Consider the following 26,145-nt stretch of genomic DNA (forward strand, 5'->3'; position numbering starts at 1 on the left):
ATTCCCAAATAATACTGCCTCTTTATTCTACCTCAAATGCTATTAAAATGATATATGAATGAAGTAATTTCTTCTGAAATGTCATCAGATAAGGCCTTTGCTTGTTTTTTAGATAAGTTATTTTTTATAAAAGTTACGACTTCTCTCATTTGGTCCGGCTGCACTATTCAGCCAACTGTTGCATTATTTCAACTCCAGAGCTGAAATAAAGGATCTCTAACTCCACGTCCAGGGAACCTATACAACGCTTAGGATTTCCACTCTTGTTACTTTCTGCATGCTATTATGAGCTCCTCTTCGAATGAGGGGACTGATGACCTTTGGTATTGTTTTGCCTTTATCAGAACCCACTGGATGGATCAGACAGTTCTCTGTACCTGTCACAGGGCTGAAAATAATATGGCATTCAGCTTTTATGGAAGTCTGTTCAAATGGAGCATCCTTCCATAAAAGAGCGGTTGCTGCCCAAAGCAAACCAGTTTTCCAATTCTAAACTGAAGCATAAAAGTAACCTCAGATCCCTCGATGAGAGACTCTGACCACGTAACAAGGATGTTCAGGACAACTCAGAAATAGTCAGAGACTAAAGATGCATGGACAGATCGGGGGACATACTTTCATAACAAAGGAGAACTTTTTATATGCAAGAAGTGGGAAAAGTAGCTGCAAGGCAGAGAGAGAGAAGACAAACTGAAAGAGAAGCCCCAGAATTCAAAAAAAGCTAAGGTAACCATATGGGATCCTGGACTAAGCCTACAGAAGACATCTGGATGGTAACGAAGTTAAGGTTAAACCCAATTTTCACAATTTTGGTGAAGTTTGCCTAGAGCTACATCTTTCCTGTGTTGACTCGAATTCAAGTGTGATTCCATCTCCTCTGCCCTTTACTCCCAAGCCTTTATAAAATGTCATCTCTCCTTCATGTTCTGGAAGAAATTGGCTCTGGACCAGCCTTCTCCTCTCTCTGATAGATGTCTGAACTATTAGGGACTGAAGGGAGGACACTGGACACCCATGCCACCACATACCTGCTTCTATAGTGGGATAAAAAAAGCAAAGATGCATCCAAAACAGTGCTGAAGAAGCCAGAGAAAGAGACAGTAGTATGACCCACTCAAACAAAGGAAATAAAGAAGAAACACATGCTGTATCTCTGCAAATATTCTGTGAGAAGTCAATTCACTTCCCAACATCATTTGTTTGATTTCCCGACGTGTGTTTGTCGAAGAGTATACGTTCAGTGTGCAAGTGAGGCAAAGTACTTAACTCAGTTATCAGCAGAAAATGGGGAAAATATCATATTCTTTGACCTTTTCCTTTGAATTTCCAATTCTGTTTTTCAGGCACCACTAACTAATACCTTCAACTGCAACTATTAATGTCTCTAAAGTTTCTCCCAGGATATGCTTCGCTTCACTTTTCTGCCCTAGTAGAACATTGATCTCTAATTTGTTAACACTCAGAGCTGCCAAAGAAAATGAAAACCTTTGTGAAAAGGACAAATCTATTCAAAGTTCTTACAGCTATTCAGCCAAGCATCTAATCTGCATGTAATTGTAGTACAGTCTTTAATACAAATGTTCTTCTTAGAGATGCACGTGTAAATGCACAACTATATTTACGTCTCCTACTGATGACAAGATGCCTCATCTAAATGATTCCTATTTACAACTTTCCTTCTCAGTCTCACCCCTTTCACTGTTATAAATTACATTCTCCCTAAAGTACCATATAAGGAGAAATACGGGTATTATTTCTCCATGTCCTAAAGCAGACTTTCCCCCCCAAAATGGCACATGAACATGGCAAGTTGCCAAATGCTGCCTTTGAGGCATGTAGGAATGGGTGTTGATGCTGCCACGGGTGATGACCACGAAATTTAAGTTGAGAAATCCCTTCTCTCCGTGGCAGCTGGTACAGACTGCAGCACTGGGAAGAGCACATTCACACAGGATTTAAAATTCCCATTGTTTGTTGCCTTTATGGAATTAATTTTTAAATACCAGTTCAACAGGCCACTTACACACTGCAAAAGCCACACCACAGGGAACTATGTCAGCTTACAAGCAAACTAGGATCAGCACGAGTCTTGAACGGCTGTCCATGGGCTACAAGGATACTCCAATACTGTATTTCAATGTACACAGCTGTACATTATGTATATACTAATTAAAAAATACGTATTTTTGCTACAGCAGCACCAAGTCAACGTAGCTTAAGTCTTCTATTACATTCATGCATAGTTTCACCTCGTCTGCTGCATGAGTAACTTTTACAAAGCTCAGTGGTGTCAGAGACTTGAGGGAAGACAGTCTGAGGTTACCCACAAAGCCTGATTTTGCAAACTTGTAATAGAGACAGTGCTAAGTTCAAGGTAGCTCTTCCACGGACTACAGCAGTCATAATTTTAAGATCATGTTGCTCATCCTCTGCAGTCAGAGGAATGATCTGGGAAAAATCACTTTAAACACCACCTGTTTCAAATTCATTTTGGTCAGCTTTCAGAGGCAGACAGATATCCCATTAAAGTGGTCAAAAGAATAAAAGAAAATTGCTTTCGTGAGTTATGGGTGAAAATCTGGCTGGATCATCAGGCTCTCCTTGGAGGTCAGCTACACGTAGAGTTCTTCAAGGTTCTACACTGCAGACATCCCTATTAAACATCTTTATCAATGATGCGGAGATGGAGTGTGCACTTACCAAGTCTGGAGGTGACACCAAACTGGGGGCACATGCCCTACAAGGAGAAGCCAAGGGAACACAGCTTGTTTAGTCCAGATGAGAGGAAAACACCAAGGAACCTAACAGCAGCTTTAAAAGCCTTTCATCAACAAGGTGGAGACCGGCTCTTTACTGATGTGCAGCGGGAGAACAAGAGACAGTGGTTGTAAATCAAAACAACAGAGGTTCCAAATAGATATAAGTAAAAAATATTTCCCTCCAAGGATATTTAAGCAGGGGGATTGGGATCCAAAGAGGTTGTGATATCTCCAGCCTTGGAGGTCGTCAAAGATCTGGCTGGACAAAGCCCTCAACAATATCTGTCTCAGTGTTGATCCTGCATTGAGCAGGAGGTTGGACGTCCCAAGGTCCCTTCCAGTCCGAATAATTCTATGAATATTTATACTTACAGTCAGTGATATATCTGATATCAGAACAAAAATCTATTTTGGCTTGTAGATGTGCAATCTGCTCTGCAGCTGTATGTGAAATTCATCTTGTGGCAGAAGCCCAACATAAAGAATCACAGATTAGCTATATCTTCTTTCAAATAAATGGAAAGTAGCTGGGTTTAGCTTTGTTTATTAGATCTACCACTATGACTGCTCAGTGAGATTGGTTGCCTAAGGGCATAATGAGTGCAAGATTATCATTTTTTGAAAAGCACAACGCTGCCACAAATAACACTTATGCGCCAACCTTCAAGAGATCAAAAATAAAGTTCTTGAAAGAAATTCTAAAATATTCCATTTCTCTCAATCCAACAGCCCTGGCAACAGTGTCATCTCACAAGCTTGCTCCTGTCTCTCTATCACAGCTTTAAAAAGTTTTGTCTTTGTTTTTCTGAAGTGATATCAGGTTGTGGTAACTTTTCTCAGGTAACTGTCTCAGCGCAACAAATGCTGACACTACACTGAGACACAAGAACAAATTTGATCGATATTATCACAGTCCTTGTATTATGGAATTACAAGCTGCAGTATCCGAATAGGATGAGCTTATTATTCAGGACCACTTGGATATTTGAATTTGGTCAGACCAGCAGACTTTTTCTGGATATTGCCAGCACAAATACTGTAAATGTTGGTATCTGACTGTTTACATCACTGTCAAGTGAAAAGATTGTGATGATGTCAGGATCAGCAAGTCAGTAAAGAGGAAGTCAATATGAAGGGACCATCCTTTCACTGTGCAAAATTCATGATCCATGTCAACTCGCCTACAAGATATTAAGGCAGAAAGTCTTTCAATTGCAAAATATCATCTGACTGACAGGTGATGCTGTACAACAAGAGCTAAGTAAAACTGTAAAAAACTACATATCAATAACAGTTTTTGGTGATTATGAAGTGACTAAACTACTTCAAGGATGGTTTTCTGCAGCTGCTCTGAACATCATATATGAGCAGTGAGGAAATATCAGGACTGGCACAACAAGAATGCGAAGGATATAAAAAAAAAAATGCTTGGTGAAAAACATTGTATGTATTTGTTTGGATGACTGATAAGTACCTGAATCCAAGAAAAGTACATTTTACACTCAGTCTAGATTGAGAACTATGCTTCTATTTAGTGAAGCAAAAAACAAAATGAGCCAAGCATGTTTAAATCAAACTAATGTGAGAATTTTTCAGTGCTCTTACAACAGTGTATCCCAGCAGACCCATTCTGTTCGGAAACAGCCTTCTGAAAGAAATGCAGCCAAAACTAAGGCAGGTGGCCTTCTCACTGAAAAACCTGCTAAATAAAAAATCCAGGACCTATGAAAAAGAAACCGATTAAGTGTCTCAGCATGCCACAGTGTAATCATTAGCACCAAATACATTGCTTTAGAAGTTAGAAATGTGGCTGCTCTCAAGTAATAAGGCAACATGCCACAAAATTCCTACAGCTAGATGACATGCTACACCAAACAATTCAAATGCAGACCTCTAAAAACATTCATATTTTACAACTATGTTTTGTGACCTCTACAGACAGTTCCCACTATTTACTGGGTTTCTTTTTGCTGTGTTCTTTGCAGACTCTGTTTATTCCTACTATCCATTTCAATTCTCCCTCCCGCTGTGCTCAGTGCATCTTTCAAGCTAGAGCCATTACTCCGCCTTTCAACCATTCCACAGGTATTTAGTGTACGTTCTGTCCTACATATGTATATTCTCCCACTGTTGTCTTTATTTTGCCTTTCCATTTTAAGTGTTCACTTGTGCTACACACTTGTATTTCTCCAGACGTCCACAGCCTTTCACAGACACCTCCTCCTCATTAGTCTGAACAGGTTTTTAGTTGCTGCTTGAGAACGCACTCCGTGTTACATACAGTTGCCTCACACCATGTCCATTATCTTGACAACTGTTGGGAATTCAAAATTTGCCCGTGTAGGTCACTGCTGTTATTATGAAGCAGGTCTTCTACTCCCTCCACCCGTGCTGGCATTTGTCTCTTAGATGGAATTCATCACACCTAATCTCAGCTACCTACAGACAGATGCTTGTAATACAGTTCATCAAAAAAAAAAAAACCAAAAAAACAAAAAACAAAACAAACAGCAAAACACAAGAACAATGTGATGGCAAATCATTCCCTCACCAAATTAATGGGTTGGTTTGATCACCTTTCAGTGGCACCTATCTCTTACCACTGAGTGAACCCAGATATTTAATGCAGAGTAGATGTTTCCACTTTAAGCTACCTTAAAGAAAATGCATCAGTGCCACAGAATCTCACCAAGGAGGATATACAAGGCACCGTAATTTAAACCAACTTCTCCACAGCAACTACTGTTATAGACTTCCATTATGCCAATATAACAGCAACATAATACATAACTGAGGGAAGAGTTACACATAGTAGTTCTTTTCAAAATACCACAAACCCGATCACAATCATTTATAATTCTCCTTCATTCCTTAAAGCAACAGGTTTAGCTAGATAAATTATACCTCTATATCAATTAACACAGTTGCCTGACAAATATATCTAAGTACTTGCAAGTTTTGATTTTTGTATTTTATTCTACATATCATATTTTATCTATATATATGGGAGCATTCAGAATGCACTTCATACAGTCAACATTTTTTACCCTCCTTTTCCCTCCACAGTACCAAAGCTACTCAACAAAAGCTCCCATACCTTTGATTTGGTCAGCTGTCTTAAAACCACTTTGGGAAAAACACCCATTTTGCTATTATAAGATTTGAAAATACCTTGTAGGATCTAAATCATTGTAAGCTTTCTGAATACTACAGTGGCTCTTTGCAATTGCTGCATGTATTACTGTAATTATTTATTCATTCTCCAGATTTAACAAGTGGTAAGCTAAATCCTCTGAATCAAACAAGCTTCATTTTATAGTGCCAATTTATAGAATAATTTAGGAAGAACCTTCAGAGGTCACCTATTCCAAGCCCCCCGCTCAAATCAGGTTCAGCTAGACCAAGCTGCTCAGAAACTCGTCCAGTAGAGTCCTGAACACCTCCAAGGATGATTCCTCATTTGTATTAAATCTGCGTCCTATGAATCATGCCACCGGGGATTGTATTTATGGTACCTGCATGCTGAAGCTTCCTATTTACTCCATCTCCACTTTCATACTATTTCTTAAAGCCTGGATAAGAAGAGAAGTATAATACTGCCAGTACACTCAGAGCCCCATGAGAATAGGTTCATGTGTCTGAAAACTTGTTTTAATTACATCAACTAGTCAAATAAAAAGACATCATATGTCCCCTCAAACTGTCAGTAAATCCTTGTTCTGTTAACCGCTGATAAAATTACCACTTAAAAATATTCCACACATTGTATGCTACAAACACACGTAGCATTTTACACTTGGTTTTCCAATATAAAAGCACAGGTCTTATAAGGATTTCTCAGGTTCTTATGAAGTTCTTTCAATTTTACAAGTATCTGAAATCATCTCTTGTCAGATCATGGCAACAATTCAAAGAAAAAAAATAATAATTGAAGTTTTTTGAATTTAAAAGGGTCATTTTCTGCTTTTGAAAAAGCATTTTTAAAAGGGTCATTTTCTGCTTTTGAAAAAGCATTTTTAAAAGGGTCATTTTCTGCTTTTGAAAAAGCATTTTAAAAGAAAAAAAACAAACTTCTCCTTGTTTTCTAAGAAAGGAAGTCCAACCTCCCCTGTTATCCAATAATTCATCTTACCTATACACAGCCATATTTTGTTCTGCTCAGTTGAAAGCCTACTGAAATACAATTGCCTGCTCAGCCACAAGAGATTCTCAAGTCTTCAGCATTCTGCACGTTACTTTAAACATATAATTAAAGAAAGTTTAAAAAAATTAAGTGATGGTAGCAGCAGTAAATTCTTAAGGAGGAAGGAAGATCATGAAAGCTATTTAAAATGTTCAATGAATGGTCTGTATTCATTTCAAGGGGTGTGTCAGGCTGGCAATACATTATTTGGCAGCGCTGAGCCAAAAAAATAGTGTATCTATTCACAGGTATCGAAGGGGACAGGACAGCAAATGTATCAACAGTTTTTCCTACAAACATCCCAAACTGAACAGCCTCAACTACAGGAATTTACATCCAGATGCCTTGGGTGAGGACAGACCGAGCTCCTGAGCATCTGACACGCAGGGTAGGAATGGCACCCCCACAAAAAAGGGGTCTGGATTTCAGACTGCAGTGCTTCTCTTCTGCCAAAACACCTTTTCTTTTCTCCTTATGCTTTACTGAACAATACACAGCTTCTAAAAAAGATTGTTTTGGCATGTTGTGTTCAGTTCCAGCGCTACTTGCTGAATACAAAACTTGCACAACTGAACCGCAGTGGGAGGTGGGGATAAGAAAAAGAGTAAAAATCTCCATATTACTGCTGTAATCACAAAAGCCATGTACACATCCAGCACCTAACTCTACTGTAAATCCCACAAAGTAGGGTTTGCTGAAAAATAATGCATGAGAGATCATTCACTACAATCTAGAACAGTCTTTAATACATACTTTCATAACTTGCATTTTGCTGTTTCAATGCACTAAACAGAAATACATGTGCAACACTGTAACCACTTGGTAGGAAAAATAACAATTTACTATCTTAAAAAAATGAAATCTGCTCAAAGATGGAATTATGATGCGCACTTTAAAAGCCTGTTAGACAAGTTAAGGAAGAAATGAGTAAACAGTAACTCAAAATCATGCCTTCACATTTCTACACATTTTGCTGAATAAAATGATTAATACAAAAGATTGCATAGTGTAACTCGCTTACTTCTCTAGACAATAAATTGTGTGATTTCTTCTTCTGTAGAATTTATCAGAGAATTCACTTTCAGTATGATATTTTGATGATTACATTGTTCTTCCCTTGCTTGGAGGAACAAAGGCAATGAAAAATGGTGAATTTTCCAAGGTATGAAACAGAAATAGGATTATTGAACAGAATTTCTGTTCAAACATTATTCAAAGGCAAGATTGTAATTTATTAAAAAAATAGAGGCACTTTCTGTAACATGGGTCAACATGCAATTATTTATACCTGTAGAAAGCAGTAATTATATTTTATGTCATGTTAACCACTGCCAAGCACTACTATACTTCTGCTTTTGAAAACTGTAGGCTCATGAGGATTAACTACTGAAATCAGTAACAAGCTTGGCACTAACAGTCATTTGAGCTGGCAAGCAGCAACAATTATCTGCAATGCTTTTAAAAATACATATGGTATCAAACACTGAAAAAATATTCTGTATTATTGTCACAACCTATTGGGAACAAGGAATATCTTCTTTGGGCTTTATATTTGATAAGTATATAGGCAAACAAGCAATACATTTTGTTGCAGGAAAAAAAAACTTTAACTGGATTAAAGTGGTACCAGATATGGAAAACACTGAAATGTTATTAAGGTAAGACATTTTCAAAAATTATATTTCTTTTCTGAGAATTAGACATATGTTTGAACTCCTCTGCTATGGTTCATTTGAATTTGCTTCCTAATTACTGCAGCTATGTTTTTGTGTCTTAGTGTGCATAAATACATATTCCTATGTGATTATGGCTCACTGTAATGCAAATAGTTAAACTTTCTGACAGGGGGAAAAAATAAAGATTTCAAAAGTGGCAGGAGAGTATCTACTCATTTCAAACACATGATTATCTTCCCATATTTCAAAAGGAAAGGCCTTTTGAGGCATAGAAATATACATGTGAATAGAAACATATTGAAAAGTCTCAGCTTTCAGGTATAATGCTTTTCAGTTAGAAAGGCATAAGATGGGGGGAACTTTCAATTCTCTCTGACACGCTCAAAGAGAGCTGAACACGCCACCAGCCTGGCATTATCATTTCTGTCCCCTCTCCCAGCTACTGATGGTTCACTACCACTTTTGCTAAGCTGTGTCGATATCCCAATTAAAAACTACAAGAGCAACACCAAGCCTCCGCAGCTGAGCCAGACCTATTTCATTCTGAACAGGTTATCAGACACAGAACCCATAAACAGGCTGAAAAACAGTTAAAATGGAATACAAGAGAGAAGAAACTCTCACCTTGGAAGTATTAGTGTAAAAATGACACATTATTTTCCCAGGAAGGATCTCACAAATACGGAAACTCAATGCCATCTAGTCCATCCCTTTTGTTAAGGAAGGGGGAGTCAGGGATTTTAAAGAAATCTGGGTAATGCCCAACACAAATTGGTTTTGCTTTCTTCAAAGCAAAACTTGGCTGAAAAGAAGTTCTCACGAAGTCCATTATTCTGATGTTCTTTCTCCTCTCCTATTTGCCCCAGTTTTCTTTCTCCTGGTCATCTTGAATTTGAGTTCCTTCTTCCACCTTTATAGCTAGTATTTTAGTTTCTGAGGAGTTTCACAGAATGTAGAAAAATACAGAATTTTGCATTTCTGTACTGAATTCTCAATAGAGAAAAAATCCCACTTTACTAAACCTTTAACTCCTCCTGGGGCAAAGCGTGGCCAAAGCTGAGATCTGTGCCACAAATAATGAGACAAAAAATCCGGTACACCTCTCTTCCCCTCTCTGCAGTGGGCTTAAAATGCGGTTGCAACCTAAGATTTTGCTTCAACTCCTACTGTGACCAGATTCTCCCTGATGCTCCGAATATTGCCACTAGACACAACTGCTCCTGGGCACGCCTTGCTCTCTTGCACATGAAGAGCACAATAAAATAAGAAAGACAATATAGCTATACAAGGTATATTCTATGCCAGGACACGATACAGAGAAGTGATTTCCTCAAGCACGGCGTGCACCACATCCTTTACACAAAGCTTTCCCAAAACCCAGCATTTCCGTGCTTACCCTACAGAAACAAGGATGAAATCCGATGCCCCTTTTCCCTGTATGCACACATACACAAATGCTGAACCATCAAAACCTCACATGAAAAAGGCTGTGTCTGAATCGCAACCTGTTGTTCAGCAAACCTAAAACAGGCTCACAAAATCCATCAGCTGCCAGACGTCCATGGCCCGTCTCTAATGCTGCGTTTCAGCAGCTTCTCCGGGCTGAACAGAGCCCTCTCTCCCATCAAAGGCCGAGTTATTAAGAAATTGTTTGTCGACTTAGATTGGATTGATCATTTATTTCGCAAATTCCTTTCCCCATCATTTACTCATTATACGCCTCCTCCTGATGTAACAGGACATTTATTAGCTTCTGCATTTATTGTGCTGGTAAATAGAAACATTCTGCAGCATTTTCTGGGGATTCTCTCATTTATCTATTGGTTACGGGACTGAAGTATTTTTAGGGGCAGAAAAAATTAAAATATCACTCAGACTGACAGCAGTGAAAATTAAGCCGGTATGATCTTGGGAAGGCTATTTCAGCCTTCAGGTTTACAAGACTATTTACAAAAAAAAAAAGCATGGCAACATTTCACATAATCATTATTGCTTTATAATGAGAAAAATTACTAAGTAGAGCTTAGACAGAGAAGGGACTGTTTTCATCGAATCATTTAGGTTGGAAAAGACCTATAAGATCATCGAGTCCAACCTTTAACTTGGCTTAACGCTGCCAAGTCCACCACTACACCATGTCTCTAAGTGCCACATCTACATGTCTTTCCAGGAACGGTGACTCAACCCTTCCCTGGGCAGCCTGTTCCAGTGCTTGCCAACCCTTTTGGGGAAGAAATTGTTCCTAATATTCAATCTAAGGCTCCCCTGGTGCAACTTGAGGCCGTTTCCTCTCGTCCTATCGCTTGTTCCCTGGGAGAAGAGACCAACGCCCCCCTCGCTCCAACCTCCTCTCAGGTAGCTGTACAGAGCCATCAGGGCTCCCCTCAGCCTCCTTCTCTCCAGGCTGAACCCCCCCACTTCCCTCAGCCGCTCCTCACAAGACTTGTGCTCCAGACCCTTCCCCAGCTCCGTTGCCTCCTCTGGACACGCTCCAGCACCTCAATGTCCTTCTGGTAGTGAGGGGCCCAAACCTGAACCCCGTATTGGAGCTGCGGCCTCCCCAGTGCCGAGTACAGGGGGACGGTCCCTCCCCTGGTCCTGCTGGCCACACTAGTGCTGACACCAGCCGGGATGCCACTGGCCTTCTTGGCCACCTGGGCACACTGCCGGCTCACATTCAGCCGCCTGTCCACCAACACCCCCAGGCCCTTCTCCACCGGGCAGCTTTCCAGCCGCTCTGCCCCGAGCCTGTAGCGCTGCGTGGGGTTGTTGTGCCCCAAGTGCAGGACCCGGCACTGAGCCTCATTGAACCTCACACAACTGGCCTTGGCCCCTCGACCCGGCCTGTCCAGATCCCTCCGTAGAGCCTGGCTGCCCTCAAGCAGATCAGCACGCCTGCCCAACCTGGTGCCATCATTGTAAAGAGAATTGTAAAGGCCGCTCAGAGAATGTTTTAATGCACATAATGTTTAAAGGTGAAAGTTTAAATGGAAAGTATACTTAAATTCGGGACTTCTTGGTTTTAAATACATTTGCACAAAGAACAGAGAACAGAAAAGTCAAAACGGGGACTGGTCTGCATTCCAGTTTTTTATATCCAACGCTAAGATTACCCAAAAGTAAAATCACTGAGCAATTAAAAAAAGTATGAATGTATTAAAAAGATAAATATGTTTAAGGGTAAATTTTTCTATCATTTTCCCAGGAATATGCAAGAGACCGCAGGATTATTCCTGCGGAATTGTTTCAAACATCATATAGCCAGTAAAATCTCTAGAAGGTATCCTAAAAATTCAGTATTTTAATTCTCAGGTGATTCAGTCTAGAGTTGCAGTATTTTCTAAATATTTTACCTTGACAAAGAAATCCAAGCAAACTATCATACTGAGTGTTGTTTCAGTATAGTGTTAACTTAGTACAGTATTTGTTCCCAAACTTCAACTCCTGTAAGGGAAAGAGGGTGGGAGGAGGGAACAGACCTGGGTGAAATGAAAGCTGCTATTCATTAACTACCCATATGTTAAAACATTTTGCCGTATCCTATGAAATGAGATAAACACTGCCTTTTAACATTCAAATAACAAATTTCTTTGGTTTGTTCCATTTTGCCTATTAGAAAAATTGTCTCTCATGGTAGTTTGCCTTGCTCCTCAAGAAGGGGAAGGGGAAAAGCGCAGCTGAAACTCTAAATGAAAACAGAAGCAGACACAATCACTAAGGGTGACTTAGGCAATACTGACATGTTTATGTTTAACTGTATGTACCCCCTAATTTGTATTCATAAAAGGGAGCAATGCTGGATGAACAACCTGCTTAGCCTAATTAGGATCTGGCGTGTGCTTTTGCAGGACAGCCATCCCACGGGAGACACGTGTGTGCTCCCACGCCGCACACACAGACAGGTCCTGCTCGCCGTGATTTCCAGTCCTTCCATCAGACTTCCATCAGACAAGGCAAGCAATGGCAGAGGAAAGGCGTTATCCAGCTCTCCTGACAACATGATTTTGGATATGGGAATAAAGAAGAGGGAGAGTGAAGGAGCTGCCTGACATACTGCTTTTCTTTTTTTCTCAGTATTGCCTCACATGTTCCCACTCCCACCACAGTTTATCCTCATCTGTATTTTTTATTCGTAGGAAGAACATGTATGTCATCAGACTTCACAAGCACCAAGATTCAGGTGACTTTAACACAAAGTGAAACACTCTCAGAGAAAAATAATGATTAGTGATGACCAGTTATCATGGGACCATAAATAAATTCCTATTCTTAAAGTACAGTAGGAGGTCAGTAAACACAGATCCAGAGTGCTGATAATTGTATAACTGAGGAAAAGTTAAGAAAAAAAACTACAACAATTCAAGCAGTGAGGACTTAAAAGCTGCAGGAACAGAAATGTTTTTTTGAAAGAAATCATCTTTACAAAGCTACATGACAGGTGGATAAACACAAAGCACTATATAAATAGCCAATTCCTGAAAAATATTATTTCTCTGTTTCTTGGGTCAGTAAATGCCGTATTAACTACCAAAATCTCTAAGAGTTTGCATTTTAGAGGTTTTGAGGATCCTCATTTCCAATCAAAGTCTATCCCACCTCTCCGAGCATACCCCTGCATAATGCAGACAGTGCGACCACACCTCAAGAAAGTGCCTTCCCCCATACATGAAGAAATGTAGGTGCCGAAATTCTGTATGAAATTACACTAGGGCATCCTCTAGGCAAAGAAGGAGCCTTCAGGATGAGTTTAAAACAGCAATTTAGGCCAAACACCGTAATGAAATACAGCAGGAAGAGTGGAGGGAAAATATCAGTTAGTTCTAGCCAGTGGTGCAAGAAAAATGTAGTAAACCAGAACCTACTCAGGAAAAGAAAGTTGTCAGAAAGATATGGGTTAGAGAAATAGTAATGGAGATAAAATAAAGGAAAAAAATCAACATAACTGCATTACAAAAAGCACAGCATATTTGAAATTTCTTGAAATATCACAAACACGTCCCTGCTGCAGGACTCTAAGTTATTAGTTTGCATCCAGTACATCATTATCCCTAGGTCTTCTGCAAATTCTTACAAAACAGAAACAAGAATTATTCATCTTTTGCCCCAAAGTAAAACTACCAAAAATGAAAAGCCATCCAAAACCATGGTTTTGCACATACTGGATAAATAAAAAAAGGGCTACAAACAACCTATATGAAACTAGTGGTTACATGTTAAAAGTTATCAAGCATTTTACTGCACAGGGGAAAAAAAAAAACAAAACAAGAATATTAGTTATCGCACTTTTTTTGTTCTCCATTTATATAAAGACACACATACAGAATGGAAAAATCATCTATAAACGTTTAGAGAAACACCAATACCTACTTTTCAGCGTGAAACAACTCCTTATTTTGTTATTAAGCACCGTTTCAGCATTGCTATTGATTGCGTATGTGATAGTAAAAGATGAGACTGAAACAGGCATTTTTATTGGGAAAATGTCTCAGAAGAAAACACCATGCATATTTGGTGGTCTTAGGGAAAAGAAAAAATATACAGGTGAGGTGTGTATTTAATAACAAACAGCTACTTATTCATAAATGGTAAATAAAAGATAATGAACAGAAAAAACATCAAGGCTTAAACACAATTGTTCAGAATAATGATTGTGGCTCAGGAAGATACGGAGGTATTGCATTAATGCAACACTCCAGTCAGAGGGCTACAGCTCAGTCTGTCTTCGTCAATCAGGTTGAGGTTTCAGATATTGTAATTGGTAGCAAGTTTCCTAATCTCAACCTGCCAGGCAAGCATCATTCAACAAAAGCTCTATCCCCAAAATATAATGAAATTTGAAGAGAGAAATTTTCTAATATTGGCAACATGAAGTAAGATCACAGGTTGGGTTGACAGCTTTATTATGCTAAACTGACAAAAACATTACGCTCTGGTCAGTACTAAAAAGGGTGGTTTTCATGAGCAGTACGGAAATACAAAGCACTGAGAAACTCTGATGAACTCCTACTTTTATCTCATTGGTGCAGCCTATGAGCTCAGACAGAGAAAAGTCTCCTGGCCCAAGTACAAAATGAGAAATTAATATATCTGGATTTTATACTCAGGTCTCTTGCTGCACTGATTTGGGGAAAACTGCAAGAACCTGCTGTTGCAGCTGAATATCCATTTAAAAAAGAAAAGACAGCAATAACTTCACAGAAATAACAATTCATTAACAATGATATGATATACAGTAGAATTTGTCAAATGGAAGCCATAACATATTTTATTGCTTCTATCTGAAAAGTGTCTGGAAATAGAGTTAATGTACTGATATATGGGGGGTGTGTGTGTATGTGTATATATATGTGTACTTATACATACATATGCACACACACACACACACATATATATATATTTGATATGGGGAGGGAGAGAGAGAAATGGATAGCCATCCATCCAGATAGAAACAAGAAAAAACACTAACACCTCATAAAAATAGAAGAGGGGTAGGAATGATGGAACTGGTTTCTTTTCAAACCATGGATATTTGGAGACTACTGTTATAATGACTGGCTAAAATTCAAAATTATTAAGTAATAATTACAGAAGAAAGTCTTCCCTGTGCGGGCGGTGAGGCGCTGGCCCAGGGTGCCCAGAGCAGCTGTGGCTGCCCCCTCCCTGGAAGGGTTCAAGGCCAGGTTGGACGGGGCTGGGAGCCCCCTGGGCTGGGGGAAGGGGGCCCTGCCCGGGGCAGGGGGGTTGGAACTGGGTGATCTTTAAGGTCCCTTTCAACCCAAACCACCCTGTGATTCTTACGCAACACAGGCATGCTCACTTGGAATTCAAATAGAAGGAAGGTCTACAAACTGCCATTCAGCAAGTCTTTTCTCAAGTGCAGGAGTTTGGTTAGGTCAAAAGACAACACAGACATTGCTGGACATTACTGGAAACATCAGTTTAAATAGCAGAAGAAGGAAAAAGACCAAGCATTTTTTAGCTGTACCACATTTACCAAATTCACCTCTCCAGACAGAGGACTGTTATTTCATAAATGAATCTTCATAAGTGATCTAGATGATGGCATCAGGTACACCCTGATGAAGTTTGCTGATGATACCAAACTGAGTGGGGAAGCAGACACTTTGGAAGGGAGAGCCACCCCGCAGGAAGACGTGGCTAGGCTGGAAGAGTGGGCTAACGAGAACCTTATGAAGTTCAGCAAGGACAAGTGTAAAGTCTTGCACCTGGGAAAACATCATCCAGGAGCGCAGCACAGGCTGGGATCTACCCGGCTGGGGAGCAGCCCTGTGGAAAGGGACCTGGGGGTCCTGGGGACAACGAGCTCGATCTGGGTGAACAGTGGGCTGCAGCGGCAAAGAAAATCAACAGGGTGCTGGGCTGCATCAACAAGGGCATCACCAGAGATAACGAAGTCATTATCCCACTACGCAGCGCTTGTCAGGCCACACCTGGAATACCGTGTTCAGTTTTGGTCCCCGCTGTACAAAAAAGCTGGGGACAGGCTGGGGAGGGCCCAGAGAAGGGCCACGAAGATGATCAAGGGATTGGGCAGCCTGTCCTGTGAGGAAAGGCTGAGACAGTTGGGTTTGTTCAGCCTTGAGAAGAAGAGGCTTAGGGGAGACCTTGTCACCATGTTCCCGTATTTACAGGGTGGCTACAGAGAAGATGGAGACTCCCTTTTAACAAGGACTCACATGGAAAAGATGAGGGGTCATGGGTACAAGTTACTCCTGGGGAGATGCCAACTGGACAGAAGAGGAAAATTTTTCAAATTGAGAACCATCAGCCATTGGAATAATCTCCTCAGGGAAGAGGTGGATTCACCAACATTGGACACTTTAAAGATTCAGCTGGACAGGGTGCTGGGCCATCTTGTCTGGGCTGTGTTTTTGCCAAGAAAGGTTGGACCAGATGATCCTTCAGGTCCCTTCCAACCTGGGATTCTATGGTTCTATGATGATGAAGCATCTCCATAGAGGCAAACTGGAGAAACTCTGAAAGTTGGGCAAATTAGGAGATTCCTTTACAGAGCATGTTCTCAAAAAAGATGTTGGCAGTATACATTAAAGCTGCTACCAAAAGGTTGCTTTACTCATCCATGGTTAAGAAAGATGCAAAATATAAAGCAAATGTAGAACACATTGATTATTTCTGTTGCTATACATTAGGTTTAGAGCAGAAATCTGTTTAAGTAGTATTTTGTATTGCAATGGACAATCTGGAAAAACCAACCAGTATTACATATGTCCAACAAAGAAAGTGCACGTTGCACTTAATCAACAAATACAGCTTAGCAAGCCTGTCAGATCTGTGCTAGAGCTAACTCCATTTCTTCATGAGAACAACAATAAAAGGTCTGCTGAGCTTTCCCTGCATCTCCCCTAAGTGCTCAGTACACAGTATCACCAGCCAAAAGTATTTCCTGCTTTGCTGGATCCAGCCTCAAGTCTTAAAACACTGTACCTACATCACTACTATTTGATTTTGAAAGACATGAAAGAACGCAGTACAAATGTGTGGAGAGTAAACATGTTTGCTCTAGAAAATACAAACTTCTGAAGACAAGAGGTGAGAGGAGAATCATCCTCTAGTTACGAAATTCCTGCTGATAGTCACACAAGATCAAAGAAAGTAAATAGACTGATCACTTAAAACAAACAGAAACAAAAATCTTCAAACTGCTAAAATACATTTGAGGGAATAAAAATATTTGTAGTTATTATACTGCTTTATAATAGTCTCCCTCTGTTATCTACATCTTGCAAACTACAGTTTACAAATAACACAGCAAACAGATTTGATTATTTAGTTGTTGAGATCTGTAAAGGTAAACAAGACTCTGAAGCATCTGAACAAATGCGCAACTCGCATTGTTTGCATCTTAGCACTTATGTTCATGATAAACACCTACAAAAAGCCAATACTTGGCTGTGAATCTGAACTGTATATCATCTCCCTGTCTGAGCGCTGGGGCCATCACTGCAAAGCATGTTGGTCCATTGTAAGCCTTGAATAGAAAAAAGGAAGAGATCATTAAATTATAATTTCCCCACACAATTGGTATAAGCATTTCCTACCAACAGGATTAGTATGAACGCAAGATCCCAGAATAAAGCTGCTCAGCAGTGAGGACGGCAGTTTAGTGTCTAGTAAATTTGATTTCTCTGAAAATCCTGACACATCATAATAGCGAAATCCTATTTACTGTAGCAAGCAGGATGGATAATACTATTTAACACCTGGTATAGTATGTGCCATCAGCTCACAGATTTGTGCTCTGTGTGCTCATCTTACCTTAAGGTTAATGCTCCTTGACAGCCTACATGGTAAGTAGAATCCCCAAATTAAGTGCCGAACCTGTGATTTGCAAATCCTTCCTCAAAATTTAAGTCATGAAAATATGGATGCAGATAAGAGGATCACATTTCCAGAACTTATGTCTATGTTCTCAGGCTCTGATCTGGCAGTAAGGCCTGTATGGTGCAGGAGTCTCCCTGCACAAAGGCCACTAAAGTCAGCAAGGACATGCACAGAAATTATAGAATCAGCAAGGAAGAACTATCAGGGCAGTAACTTCTTGACTGCTAAATCTGTAGCGCATCCAACATAACGCTAAAACCTCCAAATGCTAACAGAATAATTTTATTACCTTACAATGTATGCATATTCACATGCATACTACTCAATACTTACTGAAAGTATTTCTAGGAAACTCACAAGCACGGAAACTTAGCTCAAGTGAGAAATATCCTGATTAATATGGGGATACGTATCTTCCTCATTCACACTGATAAACTAAGTAGTTGTGTCATACAGCAGTGTATTAAAATTAATTTCCTTCTGCTTCTGTGGCTAGGGGCATGATTCTCATAATGATGCATAATAGTATTATGAAGCAGTGTAACAGGAAAATAGTTGGATTTGCTGCCGAAAATTTGAACTAGGGAGAGTTGCATCATTCTCAAAGCGACAGAAGCATGCAGACACACCTCGGTGCAAGCGTTTGTGCGATGCCAAAGCTATAAGCAGAAGCAAGAGAGGCTCTATCTAGTCTTGTTTCCTTCATAGCAAAAATATTCTAAAGCAAAAGCAACTGGGTGAAGGAATGACAGGGTGTCAGCCGCTCTGTAGATGAATGCAACTGTTGATGTTGACTGGAACCTACACAGCACAGCGACTTTAGAGATGCAAAGATGGTGATGAAGCCTATAGCCACTGGGGCTTGGCACTGACATTGAAACCAGTGGCACAGTGGAAGGATGATGGACGTGGAGGAGCCGAACAGAACCATGATGAACACAACAGGACAGAAGTGGGCAGCTGTGTGTGTGGATACACACAGGAGCCAGCGTTAGAGAGCGAGGCCATAGCTTTGCTCTTCCAGGTAACAAGCTGCTCAATCTGCCTGTTAGTTTCCCTTTTTCTTGCTCTGCTATTTTAAAATTAAAAAATTAGGTGGTTTAAAATACCACTAATGCCACTTTATTGTAGTAAATAATTAAGACAATGTAGGGTACACATGTCAATGATTTGAATACTGTAATCTCTGTTTTTTTTTTTCCTGTAGTCAAGAAGCACCATTAGCCTGTAAGCAGACAATGAAAAACACTGCAAATTTTTTTCTCAAAGCTTAGTGTGAGAACTCTTAAATAACAGCTTTACATCTTAGTCAGATATACAGTATGAGAAGGTTATTCTTTAACTCCTTTGTTAAACTATCTCATTTTGCTTTGCTGCTGTGGAGCATGTAATAACTCATAGCTTATGTGCTATCTTTGACCTAGAAACACTGGCAGCTGTTAGGGGAATCGCTGGGTTTTTGGGAAGTATCAAAAGGTTTTTAGCACATAAACCAAATTTATGAACAGATAGTGCCCTGGAGAATAGAATTGTTTATGTTTTAGTATCACAGCTGTCACTGGTGCACAGTTATTTTGTCCTGTATTAATCCCCTGAAAAGGTTGAGCATCTTCACTCAGTCGCTGAAATATTTTATAATTGACAGACTTCATCTGGCACTGAATATGTATAATAATTTTCTCCATAAGGAGGACACTCTGCTGACACTAATCTGTTCTGTTGTCATCTCCCTTTATTATCAATGTCTGCATTGTTTTTTCAGCAGCATTGAAGAACACAAATATGAAGCTTCTAATTGAAAAAGCTAAGTAATCAAAAAGCCAATTAATCATACAGATGAGCTCTGACACTCAATGATGCAACAGACTGAAATACCACATACGCATAACTGAAGTATTTTTAAAGTGTGCTTATTTGATGTAAGAATGATCTGAGAATGTAATTAGCATTCTTTGTCACAGGTGACAGACTCATATTGCACATTTCTTCATACTGACATTACTTCTCTGAGCTCCACTTACCCCGCTCCCACCTTACCTCCCATTCTGATCTTTTCTCTGCTGAACAACCCATACTCTGACTTTGTGTCCCTTTCACTCAAATCAGGATAAGTTTAGGAACAAATAAGCAGCCTATTATTGTGCTCTGTAATTTCCAGAACATTAAGCCTTTGCAAGACCTTCCTTTTTTCTTAAAGCTCTATTTCCATCCCAGTGCTCAAAAATCACCAACACAGAATCTCACAAATGACCTTAAAGTCTGCAGGCACCAGCCTCTGTGAAGCTGGGATTGCAGAAGAGATGACCTCTCTGCTTTAGCAGGTCTTCATTCTGTAATCTCCACATCTCTCAAAAAGTTCAAAGCCAGATTTGGAGCACAGAGTTCACCTCCTCTGAGAGTTCGAACAACTCTTTTTTTGTGTAGAAGAGATATGCACATGTACTTTGAAAACAACCTGGATGGCAACTTGGCAAAGCAAAGGCTCCTTAGCTGACAAATAAAAAGTCAGAATGAAAAGACAAGACCTAGTACCACGAGAGCTCCACTCTGAAGACAGAGCAAACATCACCCCTGGCATAAGACAGTAATTTCGGAACTGCCTGCTGTAGTCCTTGAGACTTCCAAGTGCAAGAAGAGAAAGCAAGAGATGGCAGAGATCACCTATGTCACATCACTTGGTGGACAACACTTCAGTAGTACTCAAATACAGTTATTTATAGTTCATCATCTCATTTGCACACAAGAATGATACATTCACATGCCTATTAAACTGTAATTCCACATGGGAAGTCATTTAACAGGAGCAGAGTGAAAGCACTGTATCAGTGGCCTACCTTAACATTAAAAATAACCAAGAATAAAATCTTATTTGCTGCATAGCACCTTAAAAAGGTAAAGCAAACGCTTTCAAACAAAGAATCATGGTTTATCACACATCCCTTGCCATGAATTATTCCAGCATTACTTGCACCTTAACGATAAAATGGAATGCTGATAACTAAGAGCAGAGGTACAACCACTCCATAAAAAGACAGCTTGGGTGAGATATGGCAGACACTTTTTTCCTCTAACATCAGCTGGTTATTTGAGAATAAGAAAAGTATTCTGTGGGGATTTTTTGTGAAGGATCTTATTTTTTAACTGTTTAAATAATGCAGTTTTACAATCATTAAACTAATTTACCCTCATCCTTTCAAACTATTTTTCATTGCTAAGAACATGACTTCATTAATGGCATCTTCAAAAAGGCAGGACAAAACACTGAGACAGTATCTGATATGCCCTCTATTTAAAATATTCATTAAGACCAATTATACACACTGATAATTCATGCAACATGCTCTTCCTCCTGATCTATAAAAACAAGGGGTTTTCTTCTATCCTGCTAAGCTGCATAAATGAATATGTTACTTGTTAATACCATTTTCAATACTAACAAAGAAAAAATCCAAATTAATCAACAATAGGTAGGCTCAGGAAGAAGGTAGAAGGGGGAAGGAGGCAAATGTATTCAGACTGAAGGTTACAACCAACTTGGGATCTAGAAAATTATGACAGCAGTAATTATTTGAAATTAACACCCTATGAAATAATACCCTATAAAGAAAAAGAATGTTAACAGCAATATGTTAAAACATTGTAAGCATGTCACAGAGCTTACCAAACTGTTCTGTACAGTTTTAGTTTCAAGTCTACTGTGAAAAAAAAGACACATAAGTGCTTTTTCAACATGGCATAAACAACGTGCAATTAATATTAAACTCTCCATGTACTGGTGGCTTTTGGAGGAACCACCAACTCCACTGAGCGAAAGCAACTGTGAACCACGACGAAAGCAAAAATTCAGTACATACCTGCACATTTCACATGCAATTTTAAGACTACTTGGTGATACTCATTCACTTACACAGGCTCTTCATCAGTGCTGGTATAAAAGTAACCTCGTTCAGATTATTTCTCTGTATGTAATTACTGTGACAGATGAAATCTCATTGCAAATGTGAGAACTGAGTAAAGAAAACAATATTCTCCACATTAAAGCCTCTATCTTGTCAATATTAAGCCAGAAACAGTAGCAGTTAATACCAAAAAAAACCCTCCGGACACAGTTTTAATCTTCATCTCCTTAGAAAAACCATCTTGTTTAACAGTAAAACGTATCCAGAAAGTCAGTAGTAGAAACCAACAGAAAACTCTTCATTAAAAGGGAAAGGCGGCTTACCCTTTCTTCCAGTCGAGCCAGCTGCTCTTTGTAGTAGGCATCATGCTTCTTCAGTTCTCTGTCTTTCTCTTCCAGCTGCTTGGCCTAAAAAAAGAAATAGAAAGATAAAACTGGATCAAGAAAGAGACTCACTTGCAAAACAAAACATCTACTATAAATTGTACCAGCAAGGAATATACAGTGGTTGAGAACCGCAGTCTATTAGTTTTTGCCAAACAGTACATTAATAAGATGATGATTGCTGCACTGAAAATGTAAAGAGATTGTCTATTGTACTGGGCTTTTTCCTTCCCTCGTCAACAGCTGTGCCATAATTTGTCCAAATGTATCTGGAAATGTCAAGAAGACAGAACCAAGCATACCATGCTGAGATATTTTTTTTTGTTTACATTAACTTTGCAGATCACTTCTGAACTCAGGGTAACTTGCTCAAGCTACAAAAAAAAAAAAAATATGCAAAGCCTGAATATTTAACTTGATTTGTTAACTAAGTGGACACTTTGACATGAGAAAAGCTATACTTGCATCCACCTTTTTCTAGGCAGTGGTAAAAAGAATTTTTTTGAAGTAGTTGTTTTTTCTTTAAAACCCCAATTCAGGAATGCATTTAGCACATGCTTAATTCTAAACACATGAATGTTTGGAAAGAACCAAATGCTCACATATTTGCAAAAGCAGATCTAAGAGACATTTTTTCCATCACTACTGAGCAAGCTGACATTTTTTTTAGCTTTTCATCTATAGTATGTACCAATATCTAATATTAAGGGGACTTATTAGGAATTATAAAATACATTAAAAGAGCACACAGAATACATACAAAGCTCTAAGTCCTCCAGAGAAAATACCAGACAAGTGATTTTTAACAAGCTATGGAGGACTTAACACATAAATTATCAGCGCAAATTCATTCCAAGATCATAATGTTTTCATAATAAAATATCTTAAGTGAATAATAATTAACTATCAGTGGTCATTACCACAATTGCCTATTCAACATTAGTAATTTACCACTAACATAGTATTTTCACCCAGGTACTGATATACCACAAAGCCAACAGCAAAAAGTTCCTATTTTAGCAGCATTATGTAAAATGGTGAATTGTTGCACTCTTACTAGTCAAGATGGTATCTCCAGGTGATGATCTGAGAAGCATGTCAGAAAACTTACACCACATACTGTGATATACTTGCACAGATAGAGGACTTAATTCTCTTTGACAAGATTAGCTTTTTTTTTTTTTTTTTGGCAAATAGTCGAAGAATAAAATAAAAACTTTGGATGTCTGGTTGTTCCTTACTTAACTACTTACCTGTTTTTCTATATCCTGAAGCATGTAAAGAAAATCAAAAAGTCAAATTAAATTTATTATATAATGTTGAATAGAAATGATGCAAAAAAAATGCATACGTCAGACATATCTCTAATCTAGAACAACGCAGAAAACTACTTGGAAGTTGGTTTTTTTTTAATGCAACTTCACCAAAAATACCCCTGGCTCATCCAAAAAGAAAACAGCCAAATTTTAATTCTACTTGGATGAATCAAAATTCACACTCTGCCAACCACCCCATCTTCAGTATATAGCGTCATGGAGCACATGCTAGTCCTGTCCACCACCATTTAAATCATCCTTCATTCACAGGTTTTTCCAAAGCTAAATAATCTATAGCCTAACTATCATGCTTTGTATTGATCATGGTTTTGCATTTTCTAGATAATCCTTCTATGACCTTCCAAACCTGGTGATTACAGAAACAGCTGAAAATTCACTGCAGGTTGTGCTTCCCCAAAACCATCCTCTCTCAAATATCCTAATACAATACTTCAATGCATTATCACAGTTACCTATACACGAATATTTTGTGTCAAACCACCTCATGATCCCTGAAATATTTGCGAGCTCAAGAACGTTCCTTCTGTGCAAGTGGAGTTAAATAGGCCAGTGACAAAGAAAACATAAAATTAATGTTCCATAACACATATGAGAACTCAGGTTAAGTTTCAGTTCTTAGAATTCAATCGTGTTTCACACAATTCTACTGATGACCTGAAACCAAGCAGCAAAACTGACTTTGGAAAGACAATAAGACATAATAAAGCCCAAGCGAGAGCATCATGACTTAATTCACTCGCCCCACTACTGATGATTCTCAAGGGCAGATATTTTCAGGCTGTAAAAACACAACAGGTCAAGGGCAGACTAATGATGGAGGAGATGAAACCCCATCCTCTCCTCTGGGTCCAGCTGAGTTTAAATTCTTTTCACCTGTGTCTTGCTTGCTGATCAAATACCACTCAAAAAAGAGAAATGGATTTGTTTAATGGTATGTGATCACTAAATTTATACAGGAGAGACAATATGAGCAGGGGAATGCAAATAACATTTGTTCCACAGATATTCAACTGAATGCAAGATTTTGCCCTTGCATGTTTGTTTGCCCTGGAAAGTTTCTTGTTTTTTGGGATGATTTTTGGGTTTGGCTCCCTGCCCCCCAAGGTAATTAGTGATCAATATAGCCAGGTTTTACTGCACTGAAGATACAAGGGCCAAGAAGTAAATTATAGTCACGCTGCTTATTGTCCTGATTCTATCAAAGCTTTCACATCACTGATAAAGTAGAAATATCAGATTATAAGAAAACTAAATAATAAATTTATCCAAAGGTGTGGTTCCCTGTATTGTGAAAGTAGCTGGTAGATTTGGTAGGCCAGTAAGAAACTGAGAAAAAAAAACTTTCTTCCACATAGTTACCACCCCTGGCATTTGTACCGTAATGCAGACACAGCAAAGTTTTCCAAAAAATTGAAAAATAAAGAAATTATTCATTTATACAGGGAACAATATAAATATGCCAACAGAAGAGGATTCATTGCAGAAATAAAAACCTGTAAGGTAATATTATATTTATGGGGCCGCAGCAACATGATCCTAGTGAATATCAATTAGCCATAACAAAATAATTAACAGTAGCCATGTATTCAATTAGCTGAATGCTGCACTTTAGTTGTAAATGAGATATTGGAACAGGTTCATTGCATCTTCACAAAGTAACTCTAATAAACAAAGCTTTTGCTTGGGTGTTATTGAGAAAACAGCTTCAGAAGGTCACCTTTGAGAGGCAGCCCATCTTCCCAAGACTACCCAAAATTAAAATCCAAAAATAGATCACTAATATTAAATACATGTTCTTCAGAATCGGAAGAAGTTGAACCAAGATTTAAAGGCCAACCTGGGTTTCATTTTCAAAAGTAACACCTGGATTTAGTGGTATGAATTTCCATCACCGGAGGAACAGACGTCTATAAAAAAAACTCCTGTGCATCACCTCGTACATGGCCACAGGGACACTTGAGGAACAACCCCGTGATGAAGCCAGACCCTTCTCATGGCGGATACAACTGATACACATTTGTTCTGCTCTACCTTACCCTTTGTAAGGTAGAGCAGAACAAATAAGCAGCTGACCGAAAACGTATGTTTAATAATTATCTTTAAAAAATAAAGGAACCCATTTAGCTGGATACAGCAAGGTTCAGGGTGCGTGCAGTCTGTAATTGCTGTTCTTCACGGAGCTGCGGGGGATAAACCATAATCAGGTAGTTTAGAAGTCTGTCGGCAGATTTCAAAATCAGCTCTTGAAGCACTCGGCAGTCCCAGGTCTACAGCTGCCCCTCGGTGCAGACTTCAAGCTCCAAATTCATTAACATCCACCGAGTTTACAGCAGAACACTGCTGAGATGGCATCGGTTTGAATTTTGCTGGCAGAGAAGAATAATCTGCTTCAAAATAAAAGTCCAGTTTTACACTAGATTTATAAACCACCGTCAGCCATCTGGAACTGCTGTGCCTAGGTCTTGCCGAGCTGCTTCAGGGTCACTTCGTCATCTCCCCACCAAGAACGTCAGGGGACGGGGTAAGGGGACAACCAAGGGCCCAG

The 26,145-nt window shown here is 39.2% G+C and overlaps 1 protein-coding gene across 4 annotated transcripts in view; it reads right to left on the reverse strand.

The window, feature by feature from the left end:
* Positions 1-26,145, reverse strand: part of CHCHD3 (coiled-coil-helix-coiled-coil-helix domain containing 3) — a 165,079-nt gene that overhangs the window by 36,490 nt on the left and 102,444 nt on the right. For 2 of the 4 annotated variants that reach the window (XM_042792628.1, XM_042792627.1), the window contains exons 5-6: positions 23,517-23,531; positions 22,204-22,287 (exon numbers count right to left, since the gene is read on the reverse strand). In XM_042792628.1, coding sequence (XP_042648562.1) covers positions 22,204-22,287; positions 23,517-23,531 — 99 coding nt within the window. The remainder of the gene's footprint in view (positions 1-22,203; positions 22,288-23,516; positions 23,532-26,145) is intronic. The other 2 variants (XM_042792630.1, XM_042792629.1) reach the window with 1 other exon arrangement.

This window comes from Tyto alba, unplaced genomic scaffold, assembly GCF_018691265.1.
Source record: "Tyto alba isolate M040663 unplaced genomic scaffold, T.alba_DEE_v4.0 Super-Scaffold_2, whole genome shotgun sequence".
NCBI classification, from domain to species: Eukaryota; Metazoa; Chordata; class Aves; order Strigiformes; family Tytonidae; genus Tyto; species Tyto alba.